Source organism: Cupressus sempervirens, chromosome 11 (genome assembly GCF_028749045.1).
Source record: "Cupressus sempervirens isolate cs-2001-9-10 chromosome 11, ASM2874904v1, whole genome shotgun sequence".
Classification (NCBI taxonomy): domain Eukaryota; kingdom Viridiplantae; phylum Streptophyta; class Pinopsida; order Cupressales; family Cupressaceae; genus Cupressus; species Cupressus sempervirens.
In genome coordinates this window covers 498,313,051-498,326,684 of record NC_143128.1, presented here as the reverse complement: position 1 = coordinate 498,326,684, position 13,634 = coordinate 498,313,051, and the positions used below count along the sequence as shown (strand labels likewise).

General features: G+C 35.5%; 1 protein-coding gene across 1 annotated transcript; it reads left to right on the top strand.

Moving 5' to 3' along the window:
- The first annotated feature begins 9,888 nt into the window (after positions 1–9,888).
- Positions 9,889–13,393, top strand: LOC149530547 (uncharacterized). Its single transcript, XM_089810527.1, has 4 exons — positions 9,889–10,359; positions 10,457–10,692; positions 12,452–13,001; positions 13,086–13,393. Exons 1-4 carry the CDS (start codon positions 10,142–10,144, stop codon positions 13,219–13,221), a joined length of 1,140 nt encoding a protein of 379 aa, XP_089666653.1. The 5' UTR covers positions 9,889–10,141; the 3' UTR covers positions 13,222–13,393.
- The last annotated feature ends 241 nt before the right edge of the window (positions 13,394–13,634 follow it).

The following is a 13,634-nucleotide window of genomic DNA, read 5'->3' as shown; positions in this document are numbered from 1 at the left end:
GGTTACCAAGCTTCACAGTTCCTATCAAGCATTCCAGTGGTTACCAAGTGAATTTAGGTAGTATGAAGACCATCAGTTCTTACTGAGTAGTTCAAGTGTTTACCAAGTAGTTTAGTGTTTTCCAAGCTTTGCAGTTTCTATTGAGTTAATAGCTTAAGTCAAGTGAAGCCAGTGTTAACCAAGTTGAATGAAGAATAATGTCTAGCAAACATAGTTGTGGTAAACAGGGAATGCAGTTTCTACCGAGTGACACTGTATCTACCAAGTCACCAATGTATACCGAGTTTGAAACTACATTGAAGTGATTAGTATGGACCGAGCCTCTACTTCTACCGAGTGCATGACGATGCTGAGTAATGACACTAGACGTCGTGTATCAAAAATTCACAAAGTCAGTTTTCAGAACCCGAGTATCTACATTTGGGTCGACTTTGTAATATTGGTGTTAACTTCTGTTTTGGTCAACCTTGTAATTATGTGAATTAGATTGATATATATGTTATGTATTGTATCATATCCAAGTGTGTAATGTTTTTGATATGAGATAATGTAAATGAAATGTAAGCATGCGAATGTGAATCAACAACAGAATATAATGTATTGTAAGGCCATATCAAGAGCAACAAAGTTACATCTATCACATAGAGGTGATCAGTACTTCAAGGATCTTAATCAACAATTTAGTTGTAAATCAGATCTAGTGTTTCATCCTAACATATGAATCAACTTCAAATCCTTTAATAGGGTAGACTTAACAGTCTTTTCGTTAAATCTCTTTACTGAGTGCATACTTCATTGTATATTTGTAAAACCTCTAACAAGGTGGACCTAGCAGTCCTAATTGCTCCTAACAGGGCAGATCATCAGAAGTGATCATTGTAAGCCTTAACATGCCAACTTTATGTTTTAGTATTGAAGTTTTGTGGGTATCATCCCCACCCTAGTTTTACTTTCTATTTGGAAGGTTTTTGGGTCACCAAATATTGTGTTCAAAGTATTTTATGGTTTCAGTTTCTCATGCATGTAGTAGATTAGATCTATTAATGGTAATTGGATTATTAAGTTCTAAATTTGTAAAAAAGTTTTGAGGTTACTGATTCACCCCTCCCCTCTTAGTAACCTAGCTAGTCTTGAATATTTCCAACATCAACATGAAGGAACTCTTGAGGAATGAAATCTGTAATGTATTTTCTTAAGTGTAATTGATGTTTATGTGTATATTGCTTTGCTAATTTGATATTGTTTAAACTTTTGAAAAATAGTTTAGTAAATATTGTAACATGTTAAGTTTAATTCTCTTGGGTTCTTGAGTAGGGCATTACAACTCCCAAGTGAAGGAAGACTCAAAATGGGTGAGAATGGAAGAAATGTTAGGTATCTTAATCCATGCAAAATAAGACATATTGAATGAATTTGGAATGAGAAATATAGTTCCATTAAAGGAAATTAGGTGACTTGATGCATAATAAATACAACTGCATGTTGCAACGTAAGGTGTTTGGAGGAAATATTAATGGTGAGGGTGGTGGATATGATGGAACACCAACAACATGCCATATGTCCACCCTATTTGGTACCTAGGGTTAAACTCCTTTGTTTACCTTGGTGATCATGCATGTCTTGGTTGTAGTCCAAAATGATAATTTTTGCCTACCTTTCACCAATGTCTCATGTCATATGACTAGGCATTTCCAAATGGGCCCAAATTTTGATTTTAGGTTGCTAATTAGGCCAGATGAGGTGAGAAATTAAAGAAATGTGTGGGGTCCATGTGGCCCCTCGATGTTAGGGCCCACGTGTTCTAGCTTCTCTCCCCTATTAGACATCAGGTCTTATTAGATTGTGGAACATAAAAGACATCCTCCATAATGATCTTGGTCCTAGCTAGCATACATCATCATCTATGTGTTTTATCAGCTAATCATTGGATTTGAATTGAGGCTCACTTGAAGAGTGAAATGTCCCCTTTGTGATTTTATATGATATTTAAAGTCTCGAATTAGATTTTTAAAATCAAACAACCAATATTTCAAAGATCTACCAATTTCTCAAATAAACCCAAATCGGGTATGCCTGAAATAGTGCCATAAACTTCACAGCTTCACATATTATTAATAAATCTGAAAGTGGGAATCTTATAGAAATTTCACCGGCATAATAGCCTACAAAATGAAATTTCTAGATCTCTATAGAGTTTACAAAATAGCTCCCAAATGAAGGACAAAAACAATGCTCATCGAGCTCCCGAAAATAACACCAAATAGCTCAAAAACACCACAAAAACACTAATAATATATCAAAGAAGTATAACCATGACCCAATAAATATATTGACCTCTATTTTAACATCTAAATATCTAAAATACAGCAGCAACCCAAACTGATATGAAATACTCAACTAGAAACACCAAACTCTTACAAAAAACACACCCGAAAACCCACAAATCTGCACTGTTTAGCACAAGGGCAAACTCTGCATGAGCTTGCACATGGAATGGATTTAACCTCCCATCCTTAGCCTTCTTGAAAATCTGCAAACTCCCATCCTTGGGTCTCCTTCTCCACAGGTTTGGCAGCCTTTGAAGAACAACAAAATAATGAGCAAAATCAAGTGCTAGAATGAGCCCAAAATGCCTCCAAATCCCTTAAAAGAGGGCATAACCCTAACTCACATCCAAGAGGGGTTAAAAAAACATATTTTAATAATAATTTTCATTTATTAGTCCATTGGTTTCCAAATATTAGCCCCTTTTTCTAAAACTTCACCTTTTGAGCTTGTCTGCCTTAGCAAAGATTATTATTTTTTTAATTATTTAAAAAAGGGACATGACAAGTCCTCCCCTCCCAAATATTGCTTGTCCTCAAGAAATGAAGGTTGGAATGTTCAAGAATATGTGCTCCTTCCCAATTTACATCCTCCAGTGGAAATCCTTTCCATTTGACCAAATGCTCTATGATGCTCCTATTTCTCAATCTTTTCTCTCTTGTATCCAAAATCTCTTCTGGTATCAAAACTAATTTCCCTTCATCATCAAGAGGTGGTAATTCTGTAGACACTATGGTTTTCTGGCCTAGAACCTTCTTTAGGCAAGATACATGAAAAACATTATGTATTTTGCTGTTTGGTGGGAGCTCCAATTCATAAGCTACCTCTCCTACCTTCTTGATGATCTTATAAGGCCCATAGAACCTTGGCTTGAGTTTCTCTACCCCACTCCTCTTCAAGGTGCTTTTCTTATATAGCTACAACTTGACAAATGCTAAATCTCCCACCTCAAAAGATCTTTCAGTCCTTTTCCTATCAGCATACAACTTTTGTTGGTTTTGTGCATGTTGTAGATTATCCTTGAGGGACCTTATTATGTCTTGGCTTTGCTTGACAAAATCACTTGTTGTAGGTACTCTGCTATCTGAAAGTACTAGATCAACAAAGGAAAGGGCATCATAACCATAAAGAGCACAAAAAGGAGGCATACCAATAGACATGTGATGAGATGTATTGTAACAATACTCCCCTAGGTGCAACCATTTCACCCAAGCATTTTGTTGATTTGAAACATAGTTCCTCAAATATCCCTCTATCCATTTATCAACTATCTCTGTTTGTCCATCTGTTTGAGGGTGATAGCTAGTACTGGGAGTGAGTTAAGTTCTTGCCAAATGAAAGAGATCCTTCCAAAAAGAGCTAAGGAATCTACTGTCCCAGTCACTGATAATGTTTCTAGGCAAGCCATGTAATCTAAAAATTTCCTTGAATAACAATTCAACCACTTGTGATGCCTTGGAATCAGATGTGATAGGAAACAAATGTGCATACTTAGTTAGTCTATCTACCACCATATATATGCAATCCTTACCTTGAACCTTGGGCAACCTAGTGATGAAGTCTATGGAAATACTTTTCCATTTTTGTTCAGGAAGAGGAAGTGGCTGCAACAACCCTGCAGGAAAATTTTGCTCACTCTTGCTTTGTTGGCATACCATACATTCCTTAATGTGTTTAAGGACATCCTCCTTCATACCCTTCCATGAAAACCACTCTCGAATTTTCTTGTATGTCTTGAAGTATCCTTGATGACCAGCCAAAGGTATGTCATGAAAGGCCCTCAATATCCTCTCCTTAGTTTTTGATCCTGGCACTAAGAAGATCCTGTTCTTGTAATAAATCAATTCATCAACAACCTTGTACCTGTTATCATCCACTAACTTATCCAAAATCTTGGTGGCAAAGGAATCTTTAGCATACTCTGAAATTATGGAGACTTTCCAATCAGCGGAGATAGATGTTAAGGAACACAGAGTGGGCTTTCTTGAGAGAGCATCAGCAACCACATTATTCTTCCCTTTCATGTATTCAATATCAAAATCATAAGCTTGCAATTTGCTTACCCATTTTTGTTGACGATCATTCAAATCCCTTTGGTTCAAGAAGAACCTGAGGCTATTATGGTTTGTCTTTACAATGAATCTCCCACATACCAAATATTGTCTAAACTTATGAAGTGCATGCATGATTGCCAACATTTCCTTATCATAGATGGAGTAACCTTTCTCTGATTGATTTAGCTTTCTACTCTCAAATGCTATTGGATGTCCACTTTGAGTTAGGACAGCCCCTATACCTTCTCTAGAAGCATCACATTCAACAACAAAAGGTAAAGAGAAATCTGGAATTGCAAGCATAGGGCATGAACTCATTACCTCCTTAAGCTTATCAAATGTTTTTTGTGCCTCTTCTGTCCAAAAAAAAGCTCCTTTCTTTGTCAAATCAGTCAAGGTGGCAACAAGCTGAGAAAATCCCTTGACAAATCTCCTATAGTAGCTACACAACCTGAAGAAACCTCTCAACTATGTAAGATTAGTGGGTGGAGGCCAATCCAAAATTGCCAGGATTTTTTGTTGATTAACCTATACTCCTTTAGAACTTATAATATGTCCCAAATATAGGATCTTTGTCAAACCAAACTCACATTTAGACAGCTTAGCATAGAAGGATTGTTGCTCCAAGATTCCCAAAACAATGTCTATGTGCTTTAGATGCTCTTCCCATGTTTTACTATAAATCAATATATCATCAAAAAATGCCAAAACAAAATTTTGAAGATGCTGGCTGAATACCTTATTCATACAAGATTGGAATGTTGCAGGTGCATTAGTGAGATGAAATGGCATAACAAGAAATTCAAAGTGCCCATAGTGACATTTGAAAGCAGTCTTTTCCACATCTTCACTCCTCATTTGAATTTGATAGTACCTTGATCTTAAGTCAATTTTTGAGAAGTATACAACACCATGTAACTCATCAATGAGTTCATCTATGCATGGTATGTGATACCTATTTTTTATGGTCTTCTTGTTTAGAGCCCTGTAGTCTATACACATTCTCATTGTACCATCCTTTTTTCTTGACAAGTACCACAGATGATGCAAATGGACTAGAGCTAGGCCTTATGAATCCCATGTCCAGGAGTTCCTTAAATTTTTTTTTCAATTTCTTCCTTATAACCTCTTGGATGGCGGTATGGGATTGTTATAACTGGTTTGGCACCCTGTTCTAATTCTATAACATGCTCAAAACCTCTATCTAGTGGTAATCCTAGAGGAAAGTCATTGAAAACTATACTATGCTTATTAAGAATATTTTGAATTTTAAAATGGAAATTACCTTGATTCTTTGGAGAGCTTGTTGGATGGATTATGACTCCTGCTGCCCATGTAACTTGCCCTCTTCGAAAAGTCCTCTCCATCCTCTTTGCAGAGACCGCCTTAGGTGCTCCATTTGATAAGCCTCTTAATAAGACTTCTTTCCCATTGGAATGAAATTTAAACTCCATAGTTTGATGGTTCATGTAATAGCCTCCAATAGAGTGCAACCACTGAACACCCAATACAAGATCTATCTCCCCAATGCCAACAACATAGAAGTCATCACATAACTCATAATCTCCTAGGGTCATCTTGAGTTGTTTCACCACCCGTGTGCAAGGCATAGTGAATCCATCAGCTACAGTAACATTGAATCCCTCAAAATCTTCTACTTGAAGCCCTCTTTTCATGACAAATCCCTCATCAATAAAATTGAGTTTCCCCACTATCAAGAAGAACTGTCAACCTTTGGCCTACTAGTACCCCCCGAATTCGAAAGGGATGGTATCTTGGGACTCCTGATAATGTTGCTAAAGTGCCACCCTTGCTACTTTCTTTTTCTTTCTCTTGTTCTTCCTCCTCCTTAGTGTCATGAAATTCTTCATGCTCATTTGAATTAGATTCTGAAGCAACTTCAATATAGTGCACTTGACCTTTCCCCAAACATCTGTGTCCTGGAACCCATGGTTCTCTACAAGTGAAACAAAGCTTTTTCCTTCGTAATTCACTCCTAGTCTCTTCATCTACCTTCTTTTTTGCCACATTTATCACATCTTTTGGTGGTAGTGTTGGAAAAGTCTTTTTCTAAAAATTCCCCTTATGTTGCCAAAGATTTGGGGGTTTTTGGTTAGTGACTGGTTTCATAGGCACACAAGTTTCAAGTTGCAAGCTTCTTTTGATAGCTTCCTATAAGGTTGAGGGTGAGAAAGCCTTAACCAAACCCTTAACAGAATCTTTCAAACCATCAAGAAAAAGATAAACAATCCTCTTTTCACTCATATTAGGTACCATAACAGCCACTTTTTGAAACTCTTCTATATACTCATTAACTGATTTGGTTTGCTTCAACTTTGACAATTCTTTAAAATACTTTTCATCATCCTTAAGATCAAATCTATCTATCACTCTTTGACTGAAATCATCAAATGTAGTTACCTGATCATGACCTTAAGTAGTCATTCCATGATACCACCAATCATAGGCTGCATCTTCCAAGTTTAGACTTGCAAATTGAACATCACTCTCCTTCATGGGGTTAAGTGTGAAGAAGGTCTGTAATTTTTGTAGCCATGCTCTAGCTGAAATTTTATTTGTTCCATCAAAAGTAGGTGCTATAAACTTATTTTATTTTTGAGCTCTCTTCTACTTATGTCATGCTCCCTCCTATACTCTTTCTTGGGCATCAAAGTGTTCATCATATCCAGATATTCTCTAAAAGGAATCGAACTACGAAAGTCATCATCTAAGCCATTGTAAGTAGCTCTTAATGCAATCAAGTTACTTGTAACCTCTTCCATGAGATTAAGGGCTGGATTTGGTACTGGTGGCTCATTTGCAGGTAGGAAAATAGTTTTTGTTGATTTAGAAGGTGTGGGTTTCAGATTTCTTGGCTCCTCTAAAGTGCTCCCTTTCTCATTAGTAGACGCAATTCCCTGCAGTTTTTCTGTCAATATTCGCAAAGCCTCTCTAGTTTCTGCCAAGCTATCCACTATTTGCTTCTAAGTATTCTGGATGTCTTGGAAGAATTTCTTTACCATCTCATCTGGGTCAGCCATACTTTTTCCTTCCTTGGATTTTGTACTTTTACTTTTAACTGGAGGTTTGATTAAAATTTCTTTATTCTTTTCTAGCTGCAAATATCTCTTTTCTCTTTCACTTAGTTGCATGCAAACTTCTACATACCCTCAGGCTGGCAAGATCATAGCTCTGATACCACTGAAATGTCCCGTTTGTGATTTTATATAATATTTAAAGTCTCTAATCATATTTTTAAAATCAAACAACCAATATTTCAAAGATCTGCCAATTTCTCAAATAAACCCAAATCGGGTATGCCCGAAATAGTGCCATAAACTTCACAGCTTCACATATTATTAATAAATCTGAAAGTGGGCATTTTTATAAAAATTTCACCAGCATAATGGCCTACAAAATGACATTTCTAGATCTGTATAGAGTTTACAAAACAACTCCCAAATGGAGGACAAAATCAATGCTCATCGGGCTCCCGAAAATAACACCAAATAGCCCGAAAACACCACAAAAATACTAATAATCTATCACAAAAGTATAACCACGATCCAATACATATATTTAGCTCTATTTTAACATCTAAATATCTGAAATACAACAGCAACCCAAATTGATATGAAATACTCAACCGGAAACACCAAACTCTTACAAAAACACACCCGAAAACCCACAAATCTGCACTGTTCAGCACAAGGGCAAACTCTGCATGAGCTTGCACATGGAATGGCTTTAAAATCCTGTCCTTAGCCTTCCTGGAAACCTGCAAACTCCTGTCCTTAGGTCTCCTTCTCCATAGGTTTGGTAGCCTCTGAAGAACAACAAAGCAATGAGCAAAATCAAGTTCTAGAATGAGCCCAAAATGCCTCCAAATCCCTTAAAAGAGCGCATAACCCTAACTCACGTCCAAGAGGGGTTAATAAAACATATTTTAATAATAATTTTCATTTATTAGTCCACTGGTTTCCAAAGATTAGCCCCTTTTTCCGAAACTTCACCTTTTGAGCCTGCTTGCCTTAGCAAAGATTATTATTTTTTAAATTATTTGAAAAGGGGACATGACAAAGAGGAGACCCGTAATGATAAACTGAGTCAACACCTACACAAGATTCATTGTACTTATTACTGGATAAACAAAACTTGATTACATATTAAACAATCAACAATATTCCAACAATAATAAAGACTTATATAGAAACCCCTACATCACCAATACAATGTCTATCAACAAATTGCTAGAGCTAGAAAATGGATACGATGAAAAATTAGGCACTAGTAACACGATTAAACATTATTGCCTAAGTTGATGATTAAACATTATTAGTTTGCCGAAACATGGAAAATATGTCAATTAGTGGTCTTAAGAACACATGGCCATCAAAATGACCCACGATGTAGAGGTAGCTAAACACACATGAAAACTTGAACATTATTAAACAAGGAGACTTGATATGAGGTCGAGGGCTTAACAACTTAATGATATAAGACTTTGGACTTAAGGAAACTTAAAAGAGAATGACTTGAAAGTTAAAATGATTTCTAACACATCAATCCAAAATTGACACAAAGTGGTAAGACTGAAACCATGACTTAATAGATGGGTAATTGAGAGAGTTGGTCAACATGAAGTGAGAATGCAAAGCTAAGATAACGTAGAATCAAGGTTTTCAAGGTTTTTCGAAGGTGAACTAGAAATCAAACTCTAAATTTACAAAATTCTTGACACAAATATTAAAATATTATCTTCTTACCTTAAGAAATAAAAGTTGGATGAGATCGACATTGATCTTAATCAGTGTGCTCAAAACAAAAAAAAATTGAACGATTATGTTTAACTTTTAAAAATAACATCACATCCCCATGTAGTTGCTTAAGTGCATTTTTCGCTAAAGGAGGAGTGTTCCCTTGCAAATTTTCAAATAAGTAAGAAAATTATCCTATTTTAGCAAAACAAATATTGCTATTGCTTGCAATTAAAAACAAGTTTTAAAAGGGGAGGGCTCAAAATAAGTAACAATTGCATATTGCAAAAATGTTGTGTAGGTCTACATTTTTCTTTCCCTCTTTTTAACTTTTCTCTAATTTTTTCTCCAAATTTTACCTAAATATTATTGTTACTAATTTTATTTTAAAAAGACATACCTAATGTCCCTATTAGACTACTTATAGAAAATTTCTACAGTTCTACATAAAATGTTCCGATAAAAAGAACTTTGAAAAGAGAAAATGTCAAAAAAAAAAAAACAACAACAACAATAACTTATAAAAAAGAAAATATACACAAAATCCACCATTATTTCTCTACTTTTTGATCGTTTCCTACTTTTTAATTGTCAAGACCATTTAATAAGAATGCTTTTAAAAAAATAGCTTAATGAATTGCTCCATAAAAACCTACCCTTATACACAAACAAGAATGACCCCTACCTCAAATCTTTCTAAATCCCCACTACTATATAAAGAGGCCCATTCTCTCTCTAATCCTTTATATAATATAGGAGGGGCCATAACCCACTCTCTATAATGGAGGTAGGAGGACATCAACTCATAATATAACATATATGATTCTGTCTTATACGAATTGTATATCATGGTTAATAAAACCTGACAAAATTATGTGCGCCGCCAAAAATGAAAATGGAGTGAATGTGGATTGTTATTCTTATTAAATTAGAAAATGTCAGGATTCTGAAATTGTACTCATCCTGCCCGAGAGAATAGCAATAAAGGAGGGAAAGACTTTGAAGATGATAATATCTGTTTTTGCGGAGGAATTATCGGCTATTTTCACTATAAAATTGAACTTCAATGCTGAACATTTCCCTGTAAAAATCGGTTTTGGTTCTGACTGTTTAAACATGGCGGGCACTCTTTCTGATCTTCGAGTTCTCTGCCTTATGTTGCTGTTAACCATATATTCATGTAATGGGCTTCCACAATCCTTGGAACCGCCGAAGGGAAACAGGTGGGCGTTGTCTCTCTCTCTCTTCTTCTTAAGGTTCGGCTTATGATTATGATTATCAATAATGGGTTGCTTCTTCTTTTTCTGTGATTTTTTTCAGTTTGAAATTGAAAAGCAGGACACAAAGAGGGAATTATGTGTATAAATGCAACAAAAGGACTTGGGTTCCTGTACTGGCCTTTGCAACTCTATTTAATCTTACAGATTCCACAAATGCTATTGGGAATTACTCCGTGTCATATGCTCACACTAATAATAGATTTGTAGGGTTTTGGACTCTCAACAATGATGATGCTGATTCTTCAGAATCTGGATCACCCACAAGTATTGTGGCAGGTATATCCCTAAATTTTTTTTTTCAGTGAAAATGATAGCTGGTATGAGTTTTTCACAAGACTATATAGTGTAGGTATAGCCCTAAAAAAAATTCAGACAAAATCATAGTTGGTAGTAGTTTTTTTCAACTCCAAGGAATTAATGGTGTATATAATCTTGAAAGTAGATACCCCAATGGTTGGGTGTTTTCTTTTGAATATATCAGACATTTTTAGGCCAACCTTTTGATATGTTCCTGTCGATGTCTCTTAATCAGAATCAAACAACATTTTTCAAGTTTGAATCGAGCTTCTTTATTTTACCAAAAACATTGTAGGAGTCCAAAAGTGGTAGCAACACAGGGAAAGGTTCAAAGCATAGCTAGATTTATTTGATTCGCCACTGTTCCTTTTGCTAATGACGTTTAATATTCCAACAATCAGAAGCTGAACTAGTAAAATTTGTTTAATTTGCACACCTCTTCTCTATGGAAATTTATTTCAGGGAGAATCTCTTTTTTCTTCTATCCAGGTTGAAACTTTAATGGCTGGTTTTATATTTTAGTTGACATGAGTTTTCAGCATTCCATCTTTTAAAATGATTGTTTTGTAATCAATTGTTTATGTTTATATATTGATGTTTCGGATCATACTGAGTATTTTTCATTCAAGACCATTCTACACTTGCAGGAAACTGAAAACCAATGAGTTCATAGATGATCTTGATTCTCAAATTTGCTTATGGAGAGCTTTGATCTGTTTTCTGCACTTCTTCAGGCTAACAATTCTGAAAAAGACACACCCATTGAAATTTGTCATCTGGCTAATAGATTAATGCCTCTTTCAGTGCTGCTCAGTATTTTCAATTCCTTATCAGAAAATATGGTAATCTTAGAGCCTTCAAGTTAACCCGGTGAAGACAGAAAAGTGGAAACTTGTTTAAAATTGTAACTGAGAAAGAAGGAAACACCTAAAAGCCTAGATTAACAATTCTTTGCTTATGGCATAAGTCTAGCAGTCTTATGTTCTGGGAAGGAGTAATAACTGAACCCATCTTTGTTCTGCTCTATAATCTGTACTTAGGCATGACTTGCTTTAAATAAGTAAAGAAACAAAACAATCTATGTAAATGTTGCTTGCTCTTTTTGGTTTTGATAATTTGAAGATTTTTTATCATCAATGTTTTGGATTACACCATGATCCTTCAACTTTATCAGATTTCCACAATCCAGATATTGAAGCAATTTCTTTTACTGAATTCAATTGTGTGTATTTATTTAGCATCAACACACACAATTGAATCCAGAAAAAGAAATTTCTTCAATCCATGATCTGTAGTCAGAATGACAGATGTCTATCCTTACACAATCAAATAGAGAAACATACAGCAACATTAAGTAAAGTTTGAATGCTTTGAAACACTTTAGTTTGTAATATTATTTTTATAGAGGCAAGCGTAGGGTTGCTCTTCTTTGCTGTATTTGTGCTGACTTTGGTTAATGTAATGTTAATGTGCTAGTTCTTCTGAACCACAGACTAGCACCCTCATGCTACTCCTCTTATAAAAAAGAATAAGTAAAGTTTTAACCTTATTGTTTGCATAATGATAAGAGCTTGAGGGAAAACAGCAGTCTCCCTCATTGAAAATGGCTTCAACTATGTTATTCTCACCTTAAACAATTTCATTTCATGTATGATAGTTCTACTAACCAGTTACTTCAACAATCTCCCCTTAAAAGATGTTTTTGTTGTGTACTCATTGTTTTTTACCATGTAATCAGGAATAGAGATAGCATCAATGTCTTCTCCAAAAGGTTCAAGCATCCCAGTAGTCCTAGCTGAGGCCAGCTTCCACAAGAATGAAGGGATTGCCTATCAGATTTCCTACATCCAGAGACTTAATACCAAAGGTGGAACCCTCCCAAAAAAGTTGTGCTCAGAGAATTCAACAATGGCTGTTCCCTTTGAGGCAGAGTTCTGGTTCTATACACAAGATGTGATCCCCCCATCAGTCCCAGCGGCAATCATGGTTCCATCAGGTCGCATGGTGGAGGGTTTCTTCTGCACGGGGCCAATAATCTACTCCTATGATGGCTCACAATGGCAGAAGAGGAGCTTGAATGGCAAACTCTACAATGTGCCAGGGGGAGATGAATTTGGATCATTTTACATGAAAGACAAGGCAGATAGCCATGGCGGGCAATTCTACTTAGAGACTGTAAACCCCAATGGGTGGCAGCTCATTGGGAAGATCTCTGGCAAGCCTACTACAATCTCAAATGACAGTCTTCCATGGATGCTGTTTACTGTTACCAGCAGCTCTGGAAATGTGTATGTTTTGCTTCAACTGAATGTTTTCAGTGTTAATTTTTGAAGGACTCTTGTGTAATGATGTGTTTGTTGATGTAAATGCAGGGAGCTGTTAGGACCTTTCAGCTATTTCCAAATGGTAGCAACAAGAGGAGGAATTCCTCCCTTGCCTTCATATGCAACAAAGAAAGGAGACTTGTGGAAGGGAAGTTTTAGCGCTCAGCTCTGGATCTATACATAAAACATGGTTCTCACAGGCTCAGCAGTAAGAATCTAGCTTCCTTATGGGATAGCTACAAATATTTTGCAAAGAACCTCTAAAAATCTATTTTCAAACCTTTTCTGAGACATCAATGTAAAGCAGGGACGTCTATACTTTAACTAGATTCAAAGCATTCGCAGCATTCTGGAAACTTAATGTGCATTGATTTATGTGCTTATTAATAATTCTACTTTTTAACAGTTTTTATTTTGAACTAATAATTTTTTTTTAAATTGCATAATTAGGTGTAATGTTATATTGTTAAACTAATAAAATTAAGAGAACAGCATATGTTAATATTTAGTATAGATTAATTTAAATAAATTAATAATAATTAGTATAGATATCTTAAATAAATCTATTTAAATAAAAAAATGTCGATAATAATTATA

What these genes read in the sequence shown, in the direction of transcription:
- LOC149530547 (XM_089810527.1), top strand. Translation starts at nt 10,142, where the DNA reads ATGATAATATCTGTTTTTGCGGAGGAATTATCGGCTATTTTCACTATA. An exon ending in GAACCGCCGAAGGGAAACAG is followed by an intron (nt 10,360 to 10,456) that starts GTGGGCGTTGTC and finishes GATTTTTTTCAG; the next exon opens with TTTGAAATTGAAAAGCAGGA. An exon ending in ACCCACAAGTATTGTGGCAG is followed by an intron (nt 10,693 to 12,451) that starts GTATATCCCTAA and finishes CCATGTAATCAG; the next exon opens with GAATAGAGATAGCATCAATG.